This window comes from Oryza brachyantha, chromosome 12 (genome assembly GCF_000231095.2).
Source record: "Oryza brachyantha chromosome 12, ObraRS2, whole genome shotgun sequence".
In the NCBI taxonomy this organism is placed as follows: Eukaryota; Viridiplantae; Streptophyta; class Magnoliopsida; order Poales; family Poaceae; genus Oryza; species Oryza brachyantha.
The window spans coordinates 7,900,352-7,919,762 of record NC_023174.2 but is presented as its reverse complement, the minus strand read 5'-3'; the positions used below and the strand labels follow the sequence as shown (position 1 = coordinate 7,919,762).

Genomic DNA, 19,411 nt, shown 5'->3' with positions numbered 1-19,411 from the left:
TCTTTACGACTTGGCCCCGCATGCTCTTGGGAACTCATTATCTGAGTTCCTACCTTGTTAAACACTACAATGTGGATGACAGGTGGCCATCCTCGTTGCATTTGCATTTTGCACGTACGATCTCCATGTCTCTATCGAGGTCACCGGCATCAATTCCCAAATATTATCTTCTTCTGCCCGGCTTATTACCACTTACAAGGTTATATCTTATGTTTTTGGGTCGTATTGAAATCCCCTCATTAACCAACTGTGAATAGCACCAAATATCCTTTCAAGAGGTCTATCAATACCCTTAACGGTGCATTTGAATTGAGTAAGATCTACTCCATATGGACCATATATGACATTTCCTTCTCCATAGTACAGTCGAACTGCACTTTATTGGCCACACCTACAACGGGAATGCATTGTTTTTTAACACATCTTTTACGACACTCATTTTAGTCTGTTTATAAATACATATTGTTCGTACGAATTATATTATACTATATTACATCCTACATGTAACTACATTTTTAACTTATATTATCTTGGCAGTAAACACTATTCTCTTGAACTATATCATTAATTTTTAACAATAATAAGTCCACGCAATATTTGATTGTAGGTTTGATTATATTTTACCTATAAGCGATAAATCATATCTAACTTTTAATATCAATAGTACGGTACCAACAAGCAAATCATTGTATTTTAATTACGTAAGCGACAATACTAAGAAGATGCTAACAACAACAAAAAACTTTAGCTTCACGTTAACTTAAATATGCTTAACAATGTCCTTAACTACAACATAAACTACTTTCATTTTCTATTTAACGTAATTATGTTTTACTATGTCTTTTTACAGTATAGATAATTTTAGTACTCACTAAGTTATACCATTACTAAGTTGTACCATCGCTAAATCAATTATCCACTAAAAAATTTTCTAAATTGTACACTATAAATACACTTTTACTAACTAAATTACCCAATGGCTATCAATACATTACATACGGACAAAATTATACCATCGCAAAATCATATATCCACTACTAAATTATACAATCACAACAGTAATTATGTACTATATACATATCTTAATTATACACTCCAAATGAAGTTTGCTCTAACAAAATAATACAATCTCTAAATAAACAACATTTATTGAACAAAACAAATATTTCGAAAACTTACTATAGTTCACCGAGAAATTTCAGCATGGCTTTGCCGCTCCAGAGCCCTCACCTCAACTCTGAGTGAGTGAAGTGGGGAGGAGAGAAATAAGGAGGGGAAGGGGGCTGCCGACCTTATATAGGGCCGCCGAATAAACCACCCTCACGGAGGGCGAAAGGGGCCGTCTGTAAAATGGCCAGGCCCCTTCCCCCTCCCCGGCAGGCGCGTCGACCGGCTGTGCGAATTTTGCACTTACCCCCTTTCCGCCCTCCGTAAGGGCGGAATGGGGCTTAGTGCAAAATTGCGCCCCGCGGCGCTAACGGTCGTCTCTCCCCGGCGCCGCGCCGTACGCCACGTCAGCATTCCACCCTATAGGAGGGCGGGAGGAGGCTATTACTTTGACTTTTTGATTCGGAAAATTAACATGATGAATAATTAAATAAATAAAATTAAAAATTACAAAAATTCGTCAGCAGCCAACCTGGCGGCCCAGCCCGCACGCCCGCATCGCCGCGGGCCGCGGCGGGCCCCCTCCAGCAGCATCGCCCGAAGGAAACCCTAGCAATAGTAACGTTGATTTCCTCCCCCCACCGAGCCGCCGCTTGTTTTTCTCCCCTTCCCGAACACCAGCCGTAGGAGCGGGCGGAGCTCCTCCCCGCCGCTTCCAGCTAGTGCTAGCCTCCTCTTTCCGTCAGCAGTCCTCGCCGTGCGTCGTGCGTCGTGCGCGTCCGCGTCCTCTTCCTCGTCCTCAACTTACGGCTCCTCCGCGGGGGAGACCTCGCGTTCCTCCATCTGGTTAGTTCCGCGCGGTTTCGTCAGCGCGACAGGCACCGCGGACGCCCACCACCCAACGCACGGCACCTAGGGCGCTGACGGCTGCTCGATGACGCCCGCTTTCGTGTGCTGGTGGCCATCTGCGGCGGTGTCTCGGTGGCTTCGCTTCGATTGAAGACGCCCGCGGGGACTCCGAGGACAGGCCGAGGCGTTGGCGGACGAGGCAGCAGCGGGCAGCCCCCTCCCTCTCCGTGGCCTCGCCGCCACCGGGTCTTTCCTTCCATCTATGGCGGAGGCAAAAGCCAAATCGAAGTCCACCAAGAAAGTCAGGAAGACTGCGGCCAGCGCGGTCGGGGAGGACGTCGACGCGCTCAAGTCCGATGTCGCCTCGTTTGCCTCGTCGCTCGGCCTCGTCGGTGGCGTTGGTAGCTCCTCCGGCTTCGACGACTCTGATTTCCGCAAGACCGGCCCCATAAATCCTTCTAAAACCCCCAAATCCCCTCAAACAGCCGACGGCCCCCAAAACAGTCAAAACCCTAAACCCAACAAGAAGCCACATCCTCTCGACATCCATGGCCTCAATGCCGGAGCCAAATCAGGTGCTGCCACCACCAATTACCCGCTGATAAAGGCGGCTGCTCTGTCTGGGCAGTGGTGCGCAGATGCTGATGAGCTGGAGGCAAGTATCCTAGGCGCTCGGAAGCAAGTCCTGCCATCCATGGGGCTTCAGGCGATCCATAAGATTTTGGAGCAGAAGCGAGAGCTGGCAGAGAAGCTTATGATGCAGTACACAGCGGAATATGACTTAGTGAAGCGTGGTAGTGGTGATCTGAAGCTCCTGGAGATATCGGCAAAGTCTGGCACATCTGCTGATAAGGTATCAGCATTCACATGCCTCATCGAGGACAATCCAATTGCAAATATGAGGGCACTTGATTCTCTCCTTGGTGAGTTGCAGACTTGCAGTATCGGAAATGCTACTCTGTAAACTATAAGTGATATGCAGTAACAAAAATATGCTGGTGTAAATACAATTGATGATAATTATGATAATTGTGGATGGGTGGGTCTGCCATAACACAGATTAGTGAAATATAGAACTAGGTTTTCTAAATTTTGTGGCAACTGCTCTACCTAGTGACCAATTTAGCAGTTAGTATCAGAAATGAAGTGATTACCTGAGAAACTTTGAAATTTTTTATTATGAGGAAAGATTAATATTTTTATAACTGAAGAAAGATTACTAAAGTCGTACATATCAAACCACCTGAGATGGCTCACTTTGATGAATTGAGGCCATGTTCTACATTGTGTTGTAAAAGTGGGGTAGGTGCTAGGTAGCTGCATCAAATGCGGCTAACCTGACTTGTGTTTTGTGCTTCATTTTTAGTGTTTTGTTACTTGACTTCTATGAAACACACTTTCTAAAATGCTTGTAATTTACAATTCAATTTGTCCTGGGCACTGGTGGACTGGCCCTACTGACCTGCTAGCTTCTAGTACCTTACTAAACCATGTCTGTATTTAGTCTCATGTTCTCATAATTCCATTTAAAAACAGGGTCATAATTACATTTGTAGTCCCATTATGATACAACTAACCCTCTTGTAAGGAGAACACTTAGGCACTTTAATGAATCACTTTAAAGGCCCATCGCGATGAACACTCTTTGTCTATCAAGTAGATAGAACAGCGGATTGTTAGACAAAATTCATCATCATTGAGAAGGTTGAAATTCTTTCATGAATGCCAACTAAATATCATGAACTCAAATAATAGGCACATGCTTCTTGGTAACTTTGATGGATATACAGGTGATGCACTTGTATCTATAGTTCATTTATTTGTGCATATAAAAATCAACTCAGTAATAGACATGGGAAATTTATTTATTATATGGTGATACAAGCGATGTTATATATCTAGAAGATTAGGAGGTTCATACTGCTTGGATTTAGAATCCATTTATCTGTTGTATTGCTCCAGCAGATTACAGTTTGTTACACAAGTTTTGCATTGGAATCATGTTATTTGCAGTTATTTTTTTGTTTCTTTTATCTGTAACTATGCTAAGAAATTTTTCTTGTGTTGAATACAATTAATCACAACAGGTATGGTTACATCAAAGGTTGGTAAAAGATATGCGTTCACAGGATTTGATGCATTGAAGGAGTTGTTCCTCAAAAGGTCGCCACCTTTTGTTTTCTTCTTATTTTCCTCATAGGTCTGCCTTGACATGAGTTGTCATAGAGTATCTTTGTTTTCTTACTCCCTTTGACCTTATAAAGCAATTTCATTGTTGTGTGTTGGTACTAATTGCTTTCCCCCTTTAGTGTACTAAAGCAACGTTATTATATCCTGTTTGCTATTTCATCTTCGCCAAGGCTTCTAGACTTGCACTAGTTTAAGCATAGTGCTCTAGAGGTAGCATGTTAACTTTTCTTGACTTTCTAGCATAGTAATCTGTTGTCTTTTGTCTTTTATGTGTTATCTCCTGTTCTGTTCTATTGTGTTATTGCAACTATTTTGCTATTAAATTTTCATATAGCTGCAGAGTTTAATATTAAAATTTCATACAGCACCATAAAGATCAGCCTGATGCTGTAGTAGTTATTTGGATGCAACAGACTTGAAACAGATTAACATTTTAACTATATTTTACCCATTTAATGCCATTTCATGATGTTTTTAGTTTCGAAGTCTGCTTTACCCTGAACTATTTGGCTTCGTCCGATTTTTACCACCCTGAGCATAATCCTGGGTGGTTTCAGTGCTATATGTTGCATGGCCTTGCATGCATGGCAGTCATTTTGTGACCATGTGGAGTCCATCCGGCAAGATTATCTAATTTTTTTTTTGTAAAAAAATTTGCTGACCCCACATGTCATCATAAAACCCCTTTCTTTCTCGCGTGCATGGAGATGGCCTGTCCCTTGCTACCTTCTCACCACCACCTCACTTGCTAAACTGCAGCACCATCACACTCCACTGAACGCCGCCCTCCTTCTCCATCTTTTCAAGTAGCATTTCCTTTTGTTTTTTCTATGTTATACTCGTGATTGAAATGACCATATTTATTGCATGGTCATTTTTCAAAAAAAATGTTGTTATATTCAGTGCTGATTTGATTTTCTTTACAGGTTATTACCTGATCGCAAGTTGAAAAGTTTTATTCAGCACCCATTAGATGTTCTACCAGAAACAAAAGATGGGTACTCACTTCTCCTCTTCTGGTATTGGGAGGACTGCTTGAAACAGAGGTATGTCATACTCCATAAAATGTTTGTCTACCTTATCCGAGTATCCTGGTTGTCAAATGAATTCTACGTTAGCACATGATGGAAACCTTAAATTTACATGCCTCTCCTGCCATATAATCAGATATGAATATAATGATTTGTTATCATGCTGTCATGAAATGCTCATATAGGTATGTTTTGCACCCAACAAATGCACTTGCTTTTGCCAAGCATCCCTTTCCACAAATTGTGTCCTAGATGTCGAGGGCACTCCACTTGAGGAAGCAGTTTTTGAATCCGATCTTTTTGTCTGCCCATAAGAGTAGGACCATGAATTACTGTAAGTAGGGGCAGGCCCAGAAATACCACTGGGCACTCCCTAAGCGTTGACGGATCCTTGACACAACCAAGTTTTCCTAGTGCCGTCCGTGTTGCCGCCGTGAAGATGATGTAACATGCTTGCTTATAGACTACAAACATGCTGGCATCGGAAGGACCAAGTCTTCTTGCTCCATGGCAGGCAAGGATGGTATAGTGATGGTTGCGGCACTGGGTGATGACAATGTGTGGTGGTGTGGGCATGCCTTTGGTGCGTGGGTCATGAGCGGCTAATGCAACTGTGGCCTACGGTTGCAGGCGCCATACCACGGCGCTTTTGTGTTGTCATGCACTCATGCAGAGGGGTCGATGCGGATGGTGCTGTGATAGCATGACATCATGTGAGGAGAGGCTGCGGTGCGGTTCGTGTAGCATGTGGATAAGGTTTGGACGAAGGGACTTGGGAGTCTCGTATGCATGTACTCATTGGGCCCGGCCACCAATTGGGACTTGGCCTGCTCTGCTGCCTTCCACCATGCTGTGCTATGTGACCTGCTTTTAGCTGCGTGCTCAGGTTGTTTGGCCCTTGAGCCAGCTCGTATTTACTTTGAGCTGAAACACCAACTCAGTTATCTACTACTACCTCTATTCCAGAATATGAGCATTTTTAGGTTGTTGAGCAAATGCTAAGATTTAGTCTGATGGTTCTCTTTTTGATTCACTTCAGTACTTAAATTTTGAATTGCTGACCAATTCCTATTCCAAGCACCTGATTGGTTGTAGAAACATTGGAATAAGGGAGATCATGGGAATTGGCGGATAAATGCTTCTATTGTGGTACAAAATTTGAATCCTAGAAGTGCTTATATTTTGGAATGTAGAGAGTAGATTTTATTGTTAAGAAAATGTGCCAGCCTATAGAAAGGTAAATGCAGGTATATTGAATTAAGCAGTGAAAATCAGTCTATAGTCTCTCCCCATGTTCGTCACTCGTCCTGTCATCTTATCCTTCTAGTAGGCGACAGCACCTGGCTATCCTCGACAGAGTTTACCCCCAATTTATCCCTGCCCCTAATTGTAATACCTCAGGGGGTATTTGGATCCTCCAAACTTTTTTTTAGTTCCTGTCACATCGAATGTTTGGACACTAATTAGAAGTATTAAATATAGACTATAAATAAAACCTACCCCATACTATAGACTATTTTGCGAGACGAATCTATTGAGCCTAATTAGTCCATGATTAGCGAATGTGATGCTACAGTAAACATTTGCTAATCGTGGATTAATTAGACTTAAAAAATTTGTCTAATGAAATAGTCTTTATTTATGCAATTAGTTTTGTTATCGGTCTATATTTAATACTCCTAATTAACGTCCAAACATCCGATGTGACAAGGGACTAAAAAAAAGTCCCTAGATCTAAACAGCCACTCAGTCAATTTGTAGTTCGGTTCGGCCTGCGTGCATGTTCTGGTTCCGGTTTGGACCGTTAGGTCCAACTGGTCGTTGTGGGAGTATTCCCAGGTCCAAGTGGTCGTTGTGGGAGTATTCCCACATGGAGAGTCTCGATAGGTTTATACCTTGTTAATTCCAACCATAGCATCCCATGTTAACCCTTTTACACAACACGTGGATGAAAATCTAAGTGGGGTGATATGTGAATGTGGGCACCACTTAATGTTTAGAGAGGGCTAGTTCTATTTCAGGGTTTTTAGATGAAGCTATAATTGATATACCTTAGCACAGTAAGCACTACCTACCAATTGATTGTTGATGGACACTGAGAGCTTAAGATCTAGGAAAAAGAACGCTAAGATGACTTGACATTCATCACAGATCTTTATTTTTGTTTTTGTGCCTGCAGGATCATGCTGCATGCCATCTTTAATTTTGTATAAATCACCATTGCAGGTATGAGAAGTTTGTTATTGCACTCGAGGACGCATTAAAAGATATGCTTCCAAATCTCAAGGACAAAGCAATGAAGGTTTGATCGAACTATGTTTTATTGGAAAATCATCTTTGCCATTGCATTGGTTTAGGGTAATTATATATAAGATCCACTGAATGGAAGTTAGCTAGGGACGTTTCAAAATATGTCCTATTTTTTTGTACATCAATTTAGGTACTTGGAACAATTGAATTTATGTTACTTTTTTATGAAAAGTGATGTAAAAAATGAGTATCCAGTAAGATGTCCTGTAGGTGCAATAGATATAACTTTTCCTTCATATAATGTGAGTTTAAGGCTGCTAAGCATGGTTTGTGAAAACAAAATTGTATTCAATTTAATCAAGCTATGAAATTTTCTTTGTAAGGCCTTAAAAGATCTGGAGTTGGGGGTAGCATCATCCCACCCCACTTATTAAATAGCAAGAGAATAACCCTTGTATGGAATTGTTTGAATTGGTTGCATATTTCAAATAGCAAGAGAAAATAACCCTTGTATGGAATAACCCTTGTCTGGGTTAAATTGACATGCCTATTTCAAATACATTGTTTTGAAAAGATTAATTATGGAGATATTGACTCCAGAAAGCTGTTCTAATCTGTTTTCCAGTAAATAGGTAGCATATTTTAATAAATACCAGTGGAAAATGACTATTTTCTTGGAGTAACTGGACTCCCTCAGTGTAAGTGGTAAATATTTAACTAGGAGAGAAAAGTGAAAACTAGGATGAAATACCTATCGGCAATTTTTCTGTAAACCAGTTTTGAATGCAAACTACTCAGTATGGTTTTGGAGAGAACCAGGAGGTGAAAGCCAACTCCTGCATTCAATTGTCTGGTGTCTGCTTCTTTCGAAGATGTAAGGATTTGATTTTTCGTAACTTATCTTGTTTGTTACTAATATCATCACTAAAAGTCCAAAACTATTAGAATACGTGTCCAAACTATTGGAATGTTTTTTCATGAATTTTTGTTTCTTTTTCCTTAGTTCCCTTCATGGTTTATATAATATTCAATGTAAGATCATGCTTATAACTCTACATGGCCTTTATTTGCAGACGGTTTTCATCCTTTTAAAGGAAAAAGCAGAACAGGAACGACGGTTACTTACAGCTCTTGTTAACAAAGTATGGCCTTTCTGTACATAATGCAATTATTTCCATCTGTACATACTCTTGTAATTTCTCCATTCTGACTTTAATATATGCAAAGCCAAGAGGTTTAGATTGACTATAAAATACTTAATATTACATATGAGCAACGATTGAGTTCTTATGTGAAGTTAACATATCCTTGCTGCAGCTTGGAGATCCTGAAAGGAGAGCAGCCTCAAGTGCTGCATATTTGTTAACAAGTCTCCTATCTGCTCATCCAAATATGAAGGTATATACATACGATTGACTTTGTTTACGACCAAAATATTTTTTGACCAGAGATTATAAGAGTTCTGTTATTGTCATGAATTGCCTGTTTTGGTTAAAATAAGTCTATGCAATTATTAAATGCTTTTTTGGACTGACTAGACTATTTGGGAAAAAATGCAGATGGTTGTGATAGATGAAGTGGACTCATTTCTCTTTCGGCCACATGTTGGTCTTAGGGCCAAATACCAAGCTGTATGTTCTTTTTAACCTCAAACTCTTTATTCTGGCATTGTTTTAATGTCCACACAAAGTAACCTTGATTCTCCTACAGTTAATGTTTAGCATAGAGCTGCAGTACTTTCTGAGTATTAGAACTGAGTTATGAATCCAAGCTGCCATGTAGTCAACTAATCATTTGAAATATGGTGCCTTTACTTAATGCCATTTGATTATGTACAGGTCAACTTTTTGAGCCAGATTTTTCTTACCAGTAGGGGTGATGGGCCGAAAATTGCCAAGCGTTTGGTGGATGTTTACATTGCGCTTTTCAAGGTTTGAAAGTTCTTCAGTATTGCATAATCTGTTGATGTCTTTCTTTAGGGAAAGCTGTCAATAGTTTGACCTTAATGATTTAAACTATGATTTTTGTTGTTATATCAGGTACTCATGTCTTGCTCCCATGGTGCTGAAGGAGTTCAAAACAACAAATATGGCAAGAAAACTACTGAAATTGGGAAACCAAAGGGAAAAAAGGAAAAGGGAAATGACTTCAATTCTCATGTAAAGCATGGAGACCCTTCTGAAGGATCAGACTTAGAGATGGACTCCAGGATTCTCTCTGCACTTTTAACTGTACGTCCTGCATTCTGTGCTTTTTTTTGTGTTACTTCTTTATTGAAGATGCTTTATGTTATGTATTATGCAATAAACTTCTTTAAAGTATACTCTATTACATGCCTTTGCTTTTTCTGTGCTCAAGATGGTGTGCCTTTGTCTAATTACTTAAGAAGAAAGTCCATTTTACTCCCTCAAACTAATTGATTGTACCACCTAACCCCTTAAGCTATTTTTTGGCCCATTTTGCCCCCTAAACTATTGAAGACACTTCACTTCACTTCTTCATAACATTTGTCTTTGTTGTTATTATGATTACAAGTTGTATTTTAAGCTGAATTTTTTAGAGCAATAGATGACAACATTATCAAAGTTTAAAACTATTTTTCAATTTTTTTTGACTATTTGCTTGAACTTTAGAATATTAATGTTTAAATAAATCTAAGGTGCTTCCGACCTATGCAAATAGTTCGAAAAATTCTAAAAGATTGGCGGGATGTAAGATGTAATGCATCTATCATCCTATCAAAATTTCAGTGCAAACTATGACTAACATGGAGAGAAACAAAAAATAGAAGTAGCATTAGAGAGTATAGTGAACTGTTTTCAATAGTTAGGGTGTGAAATGAACCAAAAAATAGTTTAGGGGTGTAAATGAAATAGTTTGGGAGAGTAAAATAGTCCTTTTTCATTACTTAATAATCTTTTTGCATCCTATCTAGGGGGTAAATCGAGCATTACCATATGTTGCAAGCTCAGAAGTTGATGATATTGTGGAAGTGCAGACACCTATTCTTTTCAGATTGGTGAGCTTGTTAGCTAATGATAAGATAAAGTACTTTACATGTTACTGTTTAGATGACATGAAGCTTACTCTGACCAATATTTATTGTTTCATTTAGGTGCACTCTGTAAATTTCAATGTTGGTGTACAGGCATTAATGCTTTTGTACCAAATATCTACAAAAAATCAGATTGCAAGTGACCGTTTTTACCGTGCATTGTATGCAAAACTTTTGAGTCCTGCATCTGTTACTTCATCAAAGGTTTTGCTCCCATCCTATTTTTTATTTCATTTACTTCTGTGCATTCTTCTGCTCCACCCTTTGATTTTCAGCTAATAATATCATGATTTGGTTAGCCTGATGAATTATAGTTATGAGGAAAGTAGCTTTGAATTTTATTCCTTTATATATTAATTAGTGACCTCATTATGGTTTACTTGACTCTATTATTTAGCCAGAATTATTTCTTGGTTTATTGGTGAAAGCAATGAAAAACGATGTTATGTTAAAGAGAGTGGCTGCGTTTGCAAAGCGATTGCTTCAGGTATGCCTTAATGTTGTAAATAAAGATATACCTATGCAAAACACTTTAGCCTTGTTTGCTATGGAAACATGAATGTATTTTATGCTGTTTCAAACTAATGTATGCTATTATATATTTCAGAAAATTAGTGACTGTAGAACATGAACACATGGTATTACATGGCTATCTATTTCTGTGTCTGAACTCTGAAAATGTTTGCCATAAAAGCATGCTTGCACTTTTCTTATCTCACAGTGGCATATTACTTCATTTTTATTGCCTCTTTCCTTAATTCTTACTTGGCATTATTTTGTTATATGTATAGTCTTTTTTAGTACATTGACAAACAAAAGAATAGAGCAGAGTTTTGAAATAGAATGTAAAAGTTGTAAACTAACAATAATTGTGTTATATGCATATGAACTTTACATACATATTTTTTTTCACAATTAACTGAACATCCTACCCATGGAAAGTACATAAAAAAAGAATGTGGAAGAAGGTTAAGACTTTTTATAGGCAAAAGTTGCTTATACCATAGATATCCCTGAAAATTATTTGTGGTAGCTCCTGTTTATATATGTATAGGACAATCTGGCCTTACTTCAAAAGAAGTTCTATATTTAATTGTGGTGGGATTTCTCTTGACAGGTTGCCCTTCAACGGCCTCCTCAATATGCTTGTGGATGCCTTTTCATACTGTCGGAGGTCCTTAAAGCAAAGCCACCATTGTGGTATATGACTAGTTCTCTAATCTGACGTTCCATTAGTTATTATTTATTTAAGATGTAATTTACATCCAATTCTTCAGGGCAATTGTGCTCCAGAATGAATCTGTTGATGATGGTATTGAGCACTTTGAAGACATTGTAGAGAATCCTGATGGTCCAACCTCGATAACTACAGAGAAATGCAATGATAGATTAGCTACTGTTGAGAAATACAGTTCTGATGCTGAGAATGGCTGTGATACTATAGAATGTGCAAGTCCAGTTGCATCTGCTGAGAAAGATGGGAAAGGTACATCAGCTGAGGGGTCGACACTACATGTATTTTATAATCCGCGACACAGAGAGCCTTCTTACTGGTATTGCCTTTTTGCTTCTATTTCTGTGTTATGGCTTATTCAGATTACTTGGTTACAAATGCAATGACCCAAATAGGGGCAATTGCAATTTGCCACTGGTTTGAATTGTATTTCAAAACTGCCACTAAGAAATTGCAAAAATGCTACTAGAACTGTCTTCCTAGCTTACTCCTTGCAATATAGATAAAACCAGTGGTAAATTTGCAAAGCCACCAAAAGGGTTAGTGCAATCCAATTTCAAAAAAAGACCTCGACACATGCTTGGCATAAAAATATTTTAGTCTCCCATCGCTATTTGACTTTGACTTATATGAAAAAATTATTCCTTTTCATGTTTTAGTCTTATTGATCAGCTGTGTATATTGTTTTCTCAGCAATGCAGACCATGTCTGTTGGTGGGAGCTTACTACTTTGGCCTTACACGTGCACCCATCAGTATCTACTATGGCTAGGACATTGTTATCTGGTAACAATATCATTTATAGTGGTGATCCGTTGACAGATCTCTCTCTCCCTGCCTTCCTTGACAAATTCATGGAGAAGAAGCCAAAAGGAAACCGCATAGCTGAAGGGAAATGGCATGGTGGATCACAAATTGCACCAGCTAAAAAGGTATGTCTTGTTACATGTGAATCATATTTGTTTGCCAGCTTTGAAATGCTTGTTCTTCTCCGCAACTCCAACGAAAGCATCCTGAAAATGAGGCCACAACTCTGCGCATAGCTGATGGGGGGCTCTGGAAGTTTGGTGATGACTGTTTGCTTTGCTTTGCATTTGTTCCTGATGCATTTGATTACTTGTAGAGTTGTTGCCTGCATTAGTGGATATGATTTCAGAGTTTGTTTGGTTACAGTAATGTTAATCCTAACGTGCCCCTGTAATCCTAACTCTGAGATGGGGTAGCATTTCTAGCAGCCATGCTTAGGAGAAGATTTGATAAGATTCCACCAGGGGAGTAATTCAAACTGCTACCAGATTTAAAAAGGAATCCTAATAGCACAGATTACTGAAATTATACTCCTAACAGTCCTGATGATTGCTTTGTGATTACTGCGAATCCAACCACTGTTCCTGCAACCCATGTTGCAGCTCAGTCCAACAAAGTTAATTGTAGTGGCGAAATATAGCGGCGGGGAAAAAGGGACATTGTTTATTTAATTGGAAAATAAGGAAATTTCTTTTTTCTGCTGTTGCTTGCTTGATCTTCCACTGGCATGTAGATGTTGTATATGTTACCTTTTCCATGTAACTTTCACAGGTTATGCGGTACAATTCTATCCTCTTTTGACTGTCAATTACTCCCCTCTGTCCCGAAATATAGCTAACTTTAGCATTCAAATTTTGCCTGATTATATAACCACTTCACCTACTCCCTCATCTTGACCAATCACAACCATCTCTCGTTTAATTTCTCTACTATCCTATCTCAAACCAATCACAACCATTACTCATTTAATGTCACCTCTCAATCTCTGCAAAAAACTCAAAAGGTAGCTGTATTTTGGTACAGAGGGAGTGTAAAACATAAAGGAGGAAGGCATCTACACAATGTCAATGCTTTCTCTAAGTGAATACTGAATACTGTGTCTAAGTGAATGGCCGAATGCCAATGTGCTTACCATGGATATAGAGCTATCTCTAAGTGAATGCTGAGCATGAAGTATACACATGGCCTTTCACAACATTCTACTTTTTTTTCTGCACTATTTATTTGCGCGTCCATATGCATTCCATCTTTCTAGTCATTGCGTGCTTTGCTCAACTTAGATCTATACCTTTGCTCAACCTAGAATGTCCTAGATATATACCTAGAAACTGATGGCATTCTAAGTTTCTGGCATGTCTTTGCAAACTACATATTCAACCGTGTAGCTTCTCTATGTTAACTTATATGGCTATTTCTCTGTACTTTACATTCATTGTCAATTTGCTATTGTTGCAATTTTTGTGTGCTGATCTGTATGTGACACAGGTTGATCAACGTCACCATCCCATTGGAGAAGAGCTACTAGAACTAGCTGAAATGGAAGTTCCTCCTGAAGATGTTGTTTTCCATCGTTTCTACATGAACAAGACTGGCCCTATTAAACCTAAAGCAAAGAAGAAAACCTCAGTTTTGGATGAAGATACTGGAGAACTCTTTGCACATGATGATGATGCCAGTGATGAAAGTGACGATGAGATGCAGGAGCTGGGAATTGGCTTGATAGAAGATGAAGGATATGATTATGACAATCTCGATGCGACAACATTTGAGGAGGAAGGGGATTTGCTTAGATATGACAGTGATGTTGAGTTGCATGACATTTCAGATGATACCTCTTCCGGACTGGATTCTGATAATGAAGCCGTTAAAAGTGCTAAGGATTCAGATGGCAACAACAGTGATGGAGAGGAGTCGGTTCTGGGGCAAAAGCGGAAACATGCTGCAAAGAGTGGAGAATCGCCCTTTGCAAAACTAGAAGACTATGAACATCTCATGGATGTGGAAGCAGAAAAGGTAACGTTGAAGACACGGCGGAAGCATAGGGTAATTGGAGACACTCCGAGTAGTAAGAGGAAATCAGTAGCACGAAAGAAAAAGTCGAAGAGATCAGAATGAGATGACCATTTTTACCTCTTTCGTGTTCATATTGGTGGCTATAGCTTCCAGTTTTGAGTGTCGCCCACCTTTTTCTTTTGGAGAAGTCGCATTTCGAGATTCGGGACTATTTAGGCAGTAATTGTGCGTGTGATCGATGATGAGTCAAAAATGTACTCAACTCTTTGGAATCATTGATATGAATCTTGCATTACCTTTGCACAATTGCACCAGTAACTGGTATCATGCTTCCTGGTTAGCTTTGTGGAGCAGATCGTGTCATATAAGATCCATAGTTTTTCCCCTCCACTCTCTTAATATACCGTTTACTTATTCATCATTCTATAGCGCCACGTCGCCTGAAAAGTTGTAGCTGCCCGTTCAAGTGACGATCGAACCATTCGTACCATATTTTCGGACATAAATGAAAAAACGAATTTTACGGCTAGTGTGAAAACCGTGTGACGAATCTTTTGAGCCTAATTAGTCTGTCATTAGCACATATTGGTTACTGTAGCACTATGGCTAATCATGTACTAATTAGTCTTAAAAGATTCGTTTCACGATTACTCACATAACTGTGCAATTAGTTTTTCGTTTAATACTCTATTTAGGTATCAAAAATTCGATGTTATGTTTTTGAGCGAAAATTTTTGGGAACTAAATAGCCCCAGAGTCTGACAACCGTAGATGGGATTGAATAAAAGTCGGCCGGCTTTGTACTTCCCTTCTGACTGCACTTCTCGACGCCTCCGCGTCTACCGAACAGAAGAAATTACATCTCTCTAACTTTTTCCTGTTTGGGAAACTTTTTATATTCTGTAAGTAGGTATTTGGTTAGTTAGTTTTTTGAGAATTTGAAAAAGCTCTAAAGCACAACTTCTTTAATTTTTGACTTCTTATTTTATTTTATAGAATAGGTAAATATAGATTCTCAAGAACCGTGGATATAGTTTTTAGTAGAAGCAATTTTTTTTAAAGCTATAACTAGGAGAAGCTTTCTAAACAAAACATTTGTTTTGAAAGTTCTTTACCCGTGTATCATTAAAAAAGATGGTGCAACCTCTCTGCCACTAAAATGTTAAGCATCTCTCTATGCCATCGTCGAATTTGTCCTGCCCTTCGCACTATTCCGTCCATGTTCGGGTAGGGTTTGATCGTTCCCGGACTAAAAAAATGTCCATCCGTTGGCTATGGGCAAGAGGAAGAGGTCGCGCAAGGCGGCGGCGGAGGAGCCCGGCGACGGCAAGGACGGGCCGTTGAAGCCGGCCGCGGAGGAGGAGGAGGAGGAGGGAGGTTCTTCTGCTGCTACCTGCTTCGGTCCCTCTCCCCGCGCCGCAAGAGCGCCACCTACATCGGGTGCGTGGCGCGCGCCTTCCCTTCCTCGCCTCGCGACTCCTCTGGTTTTTTGTGGGGGGTTGATTGGTTGACGGGAGGGGGAAGGGCGGATCCGGCAGCACAACGGCGAGATCCGATGCAGCGCGTGGAGGACAAAGCGCGGCTGCCCGTGGGAGATGGTGCTCTGCATCTACGGCTTCCCTACCAACGTCGCCACCCTCTAGGTAGCACAAAATCTAATCCAATCCAAATCACATCTGTTCTTGTTCTTGCTGAAATGAGCGTCTGCTTTGTGCACCCGCAGTTTGAGTGGGATTGGCAGCACCCGAACGAGTCGCTGGCCGTGCGCAGCGCCGCTGCGAGCTCCAAGTCGCTCGCCGGCGTCGGCAACAAGGTCAAGCTCGTCTACACCATGCTCGGCCTACACCATTCATTCATTCATCTGTTCATTCAATCAAGTGGAATATTCATTCATCCATACGTACATCCATTTATCCATACATACATTTATTCATCCATATATACATCCATTTATCCATCCATATATACATCCATTATCCAAAAACACAGGCCTAATGCAGCCTCCGAATGGCATAGAAGAACACCAACTTGCCAAAATTGTCTCCCAACCATAAGAGCAACTAAATTATTTTTACGCTCCGTTACCTACCGTTAGCATCAAAAATGGACGGAATGGTGTGGAGGGCGTGATAAAGTTCGACGATGGCATAGAGGGAGGCTCAAACTTTTTAGTGGCACAGAGACAGACACTATCTTTTTTAATGGCACACAGGTAAAAACCTCTTAGGGAAAAGGTGGTTGGTTCCACGGCACGTTGCCTCACCGGACGGTTCTCCTCATCGTCGACAGACTGGGAGTAGCCGCTGCTACGTCTTCGATTCTGGTATTCTGTTTTTCCTTTTTTTTTCCCCCTATCACCCACATTTGGTTGCTGTTTTTCTTGCATGTCTATTTCAATTGTTCTTCTTTTCGTGGACTTCTTCAATCAACATTCAGCGAATCATACTTATAAGAAAGCGCTATTGATGAGATTATGCATCTGCTAATCCTTTATTATGTTCATTTTGCATCGCTGTACAATTAGATTGGGTGCTACTAATTTCTTTCCTTTTCTCACATTTGGCTATAGTTAGGCCAGCACTGCAGTAAAATCTGCTTCTTTTGGGGCATTGCATTTACGTGTGCTTTGACAACTTCCCCAGGTGCAGGCCAGTGCATGGCTCATTTTGCTAATTGATGTATATACAGGTTTGGCGGTTGTCCAGTAATTATTCTTTGCATAATATATCCCGTGTGTACACATGATTTTTCTGTAGTTATTTACAGAGGTTTCTTCAGCTTCTGCTGGGTTAGTCCTGAAAGGGATGGTTGTGGCCTCTTCCCTTTGGACTCCTGATGCTAGTGATGTACTCATAATGCTTGATGCTGGTATGGTCACTGCACTGTCCAATTTAGCAATCATGATTCTCCCATTTATCATTCGGGGATATATCTATCTATCACATTATACTTCTGCAGTAACCAAAGTTTCCATGACCATATGCTACACCTGTTTCTCAATCCTATGGAAATTGTCAATCACATAAATCATATATGTCGGCTGCTTCACATGTTAGTTCAGATTTACTTTATATTGGTGTGTTAGATCTTGGCGTTCAATTTGTGTGCACATGTATTTATTTTTTGCAACATACTGATTTATTTTCAACTTGATCTAACACCGCTACTAATTTAATTAACTGTGACAACTCATTATAGCTGATTACATATGTACTAGATCATTATTGAACCATTTATTGCATTTGGAGGCAGCATATTTCATTGATAAATGGATGAGCGCCTAACCACTAGCTGGGCAAATTTTGTTTTAGCTGGAGCGGATAAAGCAAGCAAATATTTATTTGCCTTGCTGAATATTTTAGCCACCTTTGCTAAATTTTATTATCGGCTTAGTTCATAACATTGCATTTACCATAATGTAGACGCCATAATGTAGACGCGTACCATTGAAAGATGAACTGAACAAGGACCCTCGATGAGAACGGCTTAACTTTTGCTATGTATTTTGGTTGGAAGTCAGGGTACGAGCATTAAAGATTTTTGCAATTATGTACTTCATATGAAGATGGAAAGTGCCCGTACTATTATTTTTTTCACCGATGTGATTATGTAGATGCATAAATGATCAGGCTGTATTTTTCATGGACTGTTTTAGATGGGCGGAAATATAATGTGTTTTGTACTTTGAATGATCAATGATATACCATATGCTACATTCTTCTTTTCTGGAAATCTGAGTGGTTCAAATATGTTTATGATGCCAGCAGTCAACTTTCACTTCGGTATTTCGCACTCTACCGGTCAGATACGTGATAACGTGACCAAACTTTGCTTCGCACAAAGACAATCTAAGTTATACCTTTTACATTTATGTTCTATTGATAAACGCAGATTTATTATGCAGCAATTTTAAATATAATGAATAACTCAATGTATAAGTATTCTTTAGACCACTACAGCAACGCGCGGGTGTTTCTGTAGTCTATAATTTTGTGCTGGTTGGTCGAGGTGATTGTTTTACTTTGTCGGTGCTAAAGCCAAATGGTATATTGCAAACAGTTCTTAGTGATCTCAAAGTCAAGTCTAAAAAATAAACTATAACGAGAAAAAAAATTCTAAAATCAACTTAAATACTTTAAATTTATGGTTGAAAATTTTAAATTTTAGGTTATAAACATAACATAAGACAAAACATAAGGGCAAATCTTTCGCTGGCTGGAGATTCACCCAAATTCTCAAACTCGTCGACTCGCCTTAGAGCTAGCTCAAGTACAACTTTGCAAAAGGACCTAAGAGTCTCGGGCCATTTTAACCTCTGGATGCACATAGTGGATACCGCTGCTATGTCGTTACAGGACTAAAACAGAGTTTACAGTGCATTTGTTTAGAGTGGGAATCGAATCTCGTCACAAGCATACAAACTCACACAATCAATCTGACCACGGGAGGACAAAATGGGAGCTAATATAGGCAAGTTGCTATAAATTATACACTATAATTAACGATGGTATCTAAACGCTGAAGCACGTGATAGAAGATTTAAATTCGATGATAACACTTGGGCAAGATATTAATTTGTTAACAAAATTTAACCAAGACCCACATAATGGAGCAATGATAAACCCTCTACTTGGATCCAGTATTATTTGAAGTGTAGGGTAGGGTATACATGACCCTCGATTGCTATTGCTATTGGCTAGTCATACCCACATCTATGTTATAGTCCTCATGCAGTTATACCATACGTGTCTCTCTATTTATAACAAATTTCAACATAAACATAGCTAAACCTAAGAAGCTACAAGAAGGTTGTCACTGATGAGTTGCGGGAGCTCAGCAACTTCGAGAATATAGCAATGCTTGCAGTCTCTTCTCG

At 39.6% G+C, this 19,411-nt stretch overlaps 2 protein-coding genes across 2 annotated transcripts; both read left to right on the top strand.

The window, feature by feature from the left end:
* The first annotated feature begins 1,785 nt into the window (after positions 1-1,785).
* LOC102701402 (CCAAT/enhancer-binding protein zeta) lies at positions 1,786-14,862 on the top strand. Its single transcript, XM_006663903.3, has 16 exons — positions 1,786-2,879; positions 4,044-4,119; positions 5,073-5,192; positions 7,404-7,479; positions 8,501-8,569; positions 8,745-8,825; positions 8,987-9,058; positions 9,266-9,358; positions 9,467-9,658; positions 10,363-10,446; positions 10,543-10,686; positions 10,880-10,969; positions 11,600-11,682; positions 11,760-12,035; positions 12,410-12,647; positions 14,008-14,862. Exons 1-16 carry the CDS (start codon positions 2,219-2,221, stop codon positions 14,635-14,637), a joined length of 2,985 nt encoding a protein of 994 aa, XP_006663966.1. The 5' UTR covers positions 1,786-2,218; the 3' UTR covers positions 14,638-14,862.
* Positions 14,863-15,306: 444 nt separating this feature from the next.
* On the top strand, positions 15,307-18,272 carry LOC107305360 (structure-specific endonuclease subunit SLX1-like). The gene is given in 4 exon segments (XM_015842791.1): positions 15,307-15,372; positions 15,767-15,988; positions 16,053-16,178; positions 16,259-18,272. Coding segments are annotated over 4 exon segments (786 nt in total). The 3' UTR covers positions 16,631-18,272.
* The last annotated feature ends 1,139 nt before the right edge of the window (positions 18,273-19,411 follow it).